Source organism: Malurus melanocephalus, unplaced genomic scaffold (assembly GCF_030028575.1).
Source record: "Malurus melanocephalus ecotype Western Australia unplaced genomic scaffold, MMel_1.1 scaffold_163, whole genome shotgun sequence".
In the NCBI taxonomy this organism is placed as follows: Eukaryota; Metazoa; Chordata; class Aves; order Passeriformes; family Maluridae; genus Malurus; species Malurus melanocephalus.
Window position 1 is genome coordinate 933035 of NW_026623395.1, and position 8888 is coordinate 941922.

Genomic DNA, 8888 nt, shown 5'->3' on the forward strand with positions numbered 1-8888 from the left:
AGCGCCCGGAGCGGCCCGGGAGCCCCAGCGCTCGCGGTACCGCAGCACCCGGCCCGCCCCGCGGCCCGCCCGCCCCGGGCACCGCCATGGCAACGCCGCGCCGCCCCGCTCGGGCCCCGCGGCCCGCGCACTGCTGGTGCCCGACGGAGGCTGCTCGGAGGAGCGTTGTGCTGGGGGAGTCACGGGACAGCCGGCCACAGCGACGCCAGCTCTGAGGAGACGCGCTCCGTTCGTTACACACCAGTAACATTTGTAATAAGGGACAGGAAAAAAACAAGCAACCTTCACTCTCACCCAATAAACAGGTCCACTAAAGAACACCCCAGAGCATGCCTCTCCTCCTCCCGCCCCCCGCCCCCCGAAAAAGGGTGCTGTATACGGACGACTTAGATTCTTCTAGTCTCAGGTGGAAAAACTCTGATGACTGGGAATTAATTAACATGGAAAGTCTCCCCGAAGCACAAGCCATGGTGCTCCAGGAGAAACTCTCTCAAGAGCCACTCGGACTGTGGTAAGGCAGCTCCTATCCCCACCCTGCTCATAGACCACGTCTCATCAACAAGCATTGTACAAACAGAACAGATCCACAATCCCAGAGATTTAGACCCCAACAGGGGYCTAATACTAGACAAAACATAAATGGGAGATGACAACCGGCCTGATTAATAAAGTCAATGCGTTACTCGATTTTTATCTTAACTACCAACTTAAATGTCTTCTTCATGTCTTACATGAATGAGAAACAAAGAAGAAAGATTTCGCTGTGCCTCTGAAGAACAGCAGGTTGTAACTGGCTCAGCAGCACTAAGGGAGGTACCTGACTCAGAGCAGTTTTACCAGAAGCTCATCAATACAGCACTAGAGCACTTTCCATAAACAGACCAAGAAGTATTTGTCATACGTTAACTAGCTCACAATGGGAAAAAAAGAAAAAATGCATCCATGTGAAGATGAGTGAGCAAGCGCAGTCACTTGGATATTTCCTAGGGCTCTATTTTTTTCATATTCCTGTATCTTAGAAAAATAAAAAGTCAAAACTAAACCAAATCACCCAAAAATTCTCACTATATTCTTMCTCCCATTCATGCTTTTATTATCCATACTAATTATCTCTCCCACACATATGAAGACATTGTCTCTGCTCAAGATTATCACTCATGCAGAAMTTGATGTAACTCAAATTTTACTATCCTCCATAGTCATTAAGAGTCAAATCATYGCTGTCCGCAGTTTACTAAATAAGGTCAAAGTGTTAAGTTCCTCACTCTCCACCATGTATGGATTTCAATACACATCTTGAGCAATATTTGCTCTGACCACAAACAGTTAACAAAYTTGAAATGCTTTGCCTTGTTTATTAAAAGGCTGACTAAAATAGGTTGAATACGACGTATCTTTCTCTCATTGCCAGAGTCTCTCCTCCTTAGCCTGACTTCCCTTCAGTAATGATATAAAATAGCCATATCTTGCTAAGTATAGCATTACACTCAATTGAGGCACTCAAACTGCTGCACTGCCCTCCTTCCAGCTGCTGTAAAAAAGCGGTTTTAGTCCTTTCCAGCGTGATGCAGCAGCTATCTGTAGGAAAGCAAGGGCAGCAGCTACCCCAGACATTTCTGATCCACCTCAGCACTCCTCTCAAGACTCTAAGCAAAACAGCTGGAAGCAATGCCCGCCACATTCTCCCTGTTCCAACACTATAAAACTTCCATACCATAATATATATCTGCATAATATGTACTTTATTATAAAGACAAAAATCAGTCACAAATTGTATTCAGGAAAGAGATGCAGAAATTTCAGAAAGTCTRCTAAAACTGCTACTGAAAGAAGTGTACTTGAAATGGTCTCAGCTTGGGAAGACCACTTAACAAAAAGAAACCAATTCAAGTCCAGTGTTTCAGACTTTCAGAGTAATACAAAAGTTAAAAAAAAATTACTACTTTGTATCAAAATGATATAAAACATATCTAACAATGTTTATGATATTATGCTGTCCAGTAATAGTAATTACTATATAYAATCTTTTACCAATTCTGTAGATGCTCCAAGTGAAGCGGAAAATTGTCTAGTTAACACACTCTGAAGAGAATTAAGATTCCTTCTGATGTCCTCAAAAGTATTAAAGAGTTTCTTTTTAAATGTTTTTTTTTTTTTAATTAAGAACTTTGCATTGTTCCTTGAATTAGATGTCGAATCTTCTCAGCATCTTCTTCTATATTTTTATTTTTAGGATTAATCTTGAGAGCTGCTTCATAATCCTGGAGACCTAATATAGATACATTGATAAGAATATCAGTCAATAATGCAAGAGTATCCTCTTTAGCAACTAATTGGAAATAACTACTCCCCAGCCATATGAATCAAGTATTGATCTTGAGATTTGTTCTTGAGTAGGATGGAATCAGAATTACATTAACAAAATTTATTTACTGACAAAAGTTAAGTTAATCTTATTTTACGAAACATTTTAGTGGAAACACTCTACTACATAAACATTTTCAGGTTTTGAAACATGAAAGTAAAGCCTCTTTATTCACATACATATACACCTATATATGTGTGTGTGACAGAACTAGGACTGTTCTAAAGTGTTCTGCAGAAGACAGAAAACGAAACTGTGAAAATAAGAAAAAAAAGTGTAGAAACTAGAGCTTGGGAGGGAAAACAAATCATGAGTACAGGAAGTAAAATCTCGCTTAAGTTAAAGTCTTTTTATAAGGTTTCGAAGTGCAAATGAAGCWGTAAGGGAATGAAAAAGTGATTCATAAGTAGAAAAAGGTAAACGATGGCCAAAGCTTAGTACTTGAACACTGACATTTTGAATAGTCTTCAATTTCTGTTAGCAGCTTTCACTTGTAAATTTGCTTTACAAAACTAATCTGATACTCTTGAGGAACTCAACAGCACACTGTAAATTCAGGTATTTTCACACAAATCACGTGTTTCTTACCTCATTTTACAAACATGTTACTGACCACTTCACAAGTATTTTTGAAATATTTCATATTATTCTAATTTCTTCAATGGAAAAACTCCTTAAGTAAGGAATACAACCCATTTTCACAAACTTGTAAAGATTTTTCAAGAGAAATTGGAATACTTCAGTAAATTAAAAGAAAAAAAATTAAAGAATGTGGTAAAGGTTCATAACAAATAGACATAGATTGTATAGCCCTCCTTCATTGTATAGCCCTCCTTCACAGTCACTCCTAAGAAACATAAAGGCGTGAGCAGCCTCACTGAGCTAAAGAGAGTTACTTGCTATAAATTCCCGTTTTTTCATAAAACCAAGGCCTCACCTTCAGTGTATAATTCCAGCTGACAAAATGCTGTTCCACGTCTCACATGGGCTTTCACTCGAGCGTTCTCATTATCAGGAACTGGTGGTGTCAACAGTTCTAGTGCCTTTACAAATGAGAACACCCAAAGTATTTATAAACAGATTTTCTATAACTTAAGGGTTTTTTAGTTTACAAACACTTCTCTCGCCTAATTACTATTATTATACAGTAACATAATACCTATTCAAACAGAAATAGAAAATAACTATTCAAATTTAACTCTAATGCCTTGTGCATCTAGTCATAACAATTTGTATCCATCACCCCAGTTTGCCGACTACAGTTACACTGCCATGGCTAAAACCTGACAAATACCATGTAAAATGTTTATTGCAGTCAAATAATGTGTTCTGTTTTTACACATTCTATTACATACTATACTATCAAAGAAAAAAAAAAGGTAGCACTAAAAATGCACATGTGTTTTAATCGTAGTTTCTAGGAAAAAAACAAAGCAAAACAAAAAATCCCTCAAGTTTCAAGACTCAAGTACTTAGTAGTTCAAAAAATAATAATTCCGGGAAAACTTTCTCCACATTATTCAGGTGCCATTTGAAATAATTCCTCTCGTTGCACAAATAACGGCAACCAAAATATCAGGCTAATACAGCCGTTCCTTAGAAATGTTTGGGCTGTTGGAAGTTTTTTGAAGTATCCTTCTCATCACCACCACCTTTATTTTTTCCTTCCAGCCAAGTGAAGAACACCACAACATTATAGAAAATGTATGTGAATACTTTGATTTTGTCTTCCTCTGCTCCAAGTTGTGGGCTTTTTCAAGTGTATATATCACTACAATATTTTAGCTGTAAAGGAACACAGTAGTGAACATATGGCCATTTGTCACAAATGTGTGGAAGCTTGATTTAGGATTTATTTTATTGTTGCTTTAAATTTCCAAAAGGTCATCAATCACTATCAAGTTTTATTATTTCACCATGACTTCATTATATAAATTTTGAATTGCATTAATATGTATTTACAGATCTGCTTAAAACAGAACCATCACAATAATAAATCACATTAAGGTATAAGATGACAGCCTGACCCCTGGATTTTCATACCTTAGAGGAATCTTCAATAGCTTTGTGCAGATTTCTCAGTTTAAGATGGCAAGCAGCACGGTTCAGGTACAGCAGGGGAAGTTTATTGTTCAGCCTCACTGCAAGGTTATACGCRTTCACAGCCCCAAGGTAGTTTCCCATTGCAAACATTTTGCTAAGTATTAAACAAAAAGTGAAACATACACTTAAAAGAAGGTGATAAATACAAAATACACGCCTACTTATTGTTAACTCATTTTCAAAAGTTTGAAGTTTTTGCATCTTTTTCTTTGAATTGCCCCTTTATAACCTTTTCTGAGAACAACATAGCTGAAGTTCAATACATCTTGATGCTGACAATATAACTYAGAGACATACAACTGCTTACAAGCAATGAAGAACTGTCAGAGGYGGACACATTTACGTACACACAAGATTAATTTTGAAGGCTTTGTATATCTGATCGTGATTGCCTAATCAAAACTTTCTGTGTAACACCACTATACAAATAAACTAATATTTGCATCAAATTCCTATACTTTGTTTTAGACAGATGTTTAACTCTCCCTTAAAAAGTACAAATGAACTTAAATCCACTTAGTTGAGGCAGTGGATTTTACCTATCTTCAAAGAAGAATATGCWAAATGTGTTTACAGTGATTTTGTTCATCAGAAGCTTCAACAATGGCATGTCATGATTTATCAGATTCTAACCCCGTAAGCTGTCAATAAAATCTCTAGTACAACTACTATGACTACTCTAGACATTTACCATCTGTGTCTACGACAAATAGAATATACCAAAATGAAACAGTAGACAAACACCATAGAACTAATTGATTTTTAACACAACTCACTTTCCCTTGTCCTTTAACCAATCTGGATTCTTCTCCTCTTCTTTTAAATCTTCTAGCTCAGATAAATCGGAGTTTATTACTCTTCTAGCTTCTGCTTGTTTATGTAGCCACTGTAAATACAAAATGTGCAAGTATTATTTTCAAAAAAAGATTTTATTTTCATCTCTTCACTCATACCTATCAAAAGAATTCTATTAACCACATATTTTGGACAGAGGAAAATATTTGATAGTGTCCAACATGAAAAACTTTAAAGTTTCCCCAAATATGTTATTACCATRAGAAGTCAGGTTACCACATCCCTAATACATTTTTGTTTACCTGTCTGTTTTGATCTTTCAAAATTATTTTGTGTTCATTCAATTGAGCTCAAAAGAGCTAACTGTGAGCTTATTTTAAAACAGAACTTAGAGAACCYTAAATATAAGAGTTAGGACATTTCAGATTTTGTACCTCAAGGAATTAAATTAATATTGCTGCTTTCTTCCCCCCCCCCGCAAAAAAAAGGAATTTATAAATGTTATTTATTAATCTGCATAACCACATGGTGCAAATTATKTTTATATAAAACTGTTTCTTTATATCTTAATTTAAATAAGACTGCCTTCCTTGGAAGATAAGGACATTGCACAGGTAACATTCCTTGGTACAGATATTTTTGTCAGCTTACTGAATGCGCAAAAAATAATTCTCCACCTTACCTCCTCCTCTTCTGCAACACGAGATTCTCGAAGAGCTGTGGGAAACACTCGTGGTGTAAAGTTGACTTTAATCGTAGCAGCAGATCGGGGAGCTGGTAACTGYTCCTCCTTTAAATTTTGTGAAAACATACTAGTGGAACCATGACCTRTGAGAAGAGTTAGAGCACTGGAAATGAAAAATGAAGCAAAGAGATTTTTCTGGTTTTCTACCAAAGTCCAAAGTACACCTGATTTAGAAATGCGGCACATTAGAATTAAACCTCTAATAGCTTGAGAAAAGTTCAAACAAGGTTTCTTCTTAATGTAGCCAGTAAATAAATGGAATGATACAGCAGCCATCAYAAATGAACTTAAACGCCTACACCTCTCTCTTTGTTGCTTGCATGATGCTGTGATAGGGCAACAAGAGCTAAAACTAATCTATCAAAGCAAACAAACAAAAAATTAAATGCCTTCAGTTGGCTTGGTTGCCTGAATTGGCTCTCCATGGGGCCAAGGCACAGGACAGAGAGAGCAAAAGGAGGTTGAACACTTCTATGAAATCCAGCAGTTAGGTAACTTTGGGTAACAGTCACCCCACCGCCAGAAAGACTGCACTGCACTGTCAGAAAGGCTTCCTTACTTTTCCAAAGCTTGGAACAAAACGCACCCTTGTATTTCCAAAGACTTAAACAAGAGCTAAGAACTCATGTGCTTTAGCTCAATAAATTGCCTGAAAATAACAATCTTAAAATAACTGTGAACTAAAAGAACTGGTTCAGTATGGTGGAGACAAACACAAAGGATGAATTAGAAACATCTAGGAATAAAGTTATACCCACACTTYAAAGAATTATAAAGTACAGTTCAATTATACAACCTTTTGTGGATTTGAGTCTGGTCTTAGAAGTTCCTTCATTAGGAATCCTAGTTTTGTTCATTTTTTCATTTTTTCTCTCTTTTAATGGCTTTATTTCTTGATGTAATTCCCTTTTTTTTTGTAAGCTCTCGTATTTTTCAGCATCCTTTTGTTGTTTTTTCCATAATTCCAATTCTTTAGCGACCTTCTGTCGCTCCTTTTCTTTCAGATYTTCAATTCTTTTTCTTTCTGCTTCCTCTAGCTATTTGAAAAGAAAAACCTATGAGATACATAATATCTGATAATATTAACATGACTAAGTAAAAGTTTCCAAAGTTTCATATCTCAAGCATAGCGTAACCAATAATATGACCATACATAATTAAGATGCTTTAAAATTACTGTGAGAGTAAATATTTCTGATTAGCTTTTAGAAACCTCATCTTCAAACTATTTTACTAACAACCCTAAGGTACAACCCAGAAACATTCAGAAATAAATATAATTTTCATATTCAGTAATAAATGCCGTGAGTTCAAAAAAATAATGAGATTCACCATCACTATAATAAAAATTTGTACTTTTCATATTTTCAAGGTACATTTAACAAAGCATCTGTGAGATTAGTTGGTAGTTGTTTACYTGAATGTCTCGTAGAGCTCCTTTCAAACCTACCTTCATTGTGGCCTCCAAAGCATACTTTTTGTGTTCCTGTTTAGTAATTTTTTTTGCTTCTGTCTCCTCTTTTGCCTTTTCATGGGCTTTTAAAACAGCATTCTCTCTTAGATGTTGTAGTTTCTCCTTGTCAGCTTAAAAAAATCCACAAAAACTATTTTAGTCATTTAGGCCTGGAGTTCTACTAGTAGGTACCATGTTAATGAAAACTTGGCTTTCTTCTGCTGCTTTGGCAAAATGCAACATGGTTACTATTCCACAAAGCAGGGTGTACCAAGCCCATCTCTGAAAGAGAAAAATGAAGATTTGCTTACACAGAAAATGTAAGTCTTACAAGAAACGTTGTTTTGTTTCATATGCACTAGAACCAGTAGATGTTTTTCATTCTCACATACTTTTTATTTTTAATAATGAACAACAAAGTTTAACTGAGCAGATATCTACCAGCAGAACTTTCACAGTATGGGTTTCTTACATGCAATCTAATTTTCAGAGTAGAGAACTTACCATTTGCTARTGTCAGGGAATCCCAGATGGCGGGTTCTTTTTTATACAAGGTGAAGAAAATGTTTTCATTTTCAATCTTTGCTGTGCTATTTGTGTCATCAATAGGAGCATATAAAATGGCTTCAAATAGAAAGGGAGGGATGCTTACCTATAAAAATATAATTTGTACTAATATTTACAATTTTTAATAAACTGTCACATATTCAAAASACTCAGTACAAGAATACAGTAAACCTCAAGAAACAGATACTATTGCCAGAACTAATTTGCTTTGTATCCTCTGTGGAGGTTTGTAGAGGCCCTGAGGAGGTGCTTCCTTCCCGTTAAGGGTGGGTCATCACAAGGTTATATACTTTATTAACGAGATTGAAAAAGTTGGTTCCTCAGCGCTGCAACAGAAGCCGTGGATTTCAAATTTAGAATTATTATTCACGGTAAAAGCAAATGTGTATAATTCAGTCTATTCATGAGAGCAAAGGCAGCTGGCACCTGTTGAGTAGCAAGAGCATTATTAGTGAATGAGCAGTGGTAAAGCCATTATCTGCATCAGGACGGGCGTTTAACAGCCTGCAGCACGGAGAGGGAGATAATAAGAGATAAAGGTTTTGAACTTGAAGTGTTGCCATGGTGCACGGCGCACACGCTTTGAGCAGGGTTACGGAGCAGCGCCCCGGCCGCGGCCCKGCGCGGGAGGAGCCCGTGAGGCGAGTGGGTTGCGGCCGCCCACCTTCAGGTACTGCTCGCCGCAGAAGATGCTGGCGGGGGTGGCCCGGGCGCCGCGCAAGGGCAGCTGGAGGTACACGGCGGTGAGGGTCTGGCGCCAGCTGCTCTCCCGCAGCCACACCGGCATCGCTGCCGGCTCCCCGGGGGCGCTGCCCGCCTCAGCCGCCGCGGGCCCGCAGCGCACGCCGGGAGCTGTAGTC

The 8888-nt window shown here is 37.7% G+C and overlaps 1 protein-coding gene across 1 annotated transcript; it reads right to left on the minus strand.

The window, feature by feature from the left end:
- Positions 1-1734: 1734 nt before the first annotated feature.
- Positions 1735-8888, minus strand: DNAAF4 (dynein axonemal assembly factor 4). Its single transcript, XM_057372093.1, has 9 exons — positions 8693-8888; positions 7966-8113; positions 7459-7592; positions 6805-7045; positions 5946-6091; positions 5245-5354; positions 4409-4562; positions 3303-3408; positions 1735-2269 (listed from the first exon to the last, which is right to left on the minus strand). The coding sequence occupies exons 1-9, from the start codon at positions 8813-8815 to the stop codon at positions 2160-2162; spliced, it is 1272 nt and encodes a 423-aa protein (XP_057228076.1). The 5' UTR covers positions 8816-8888; the 3' UTR covers positions 1735-2159.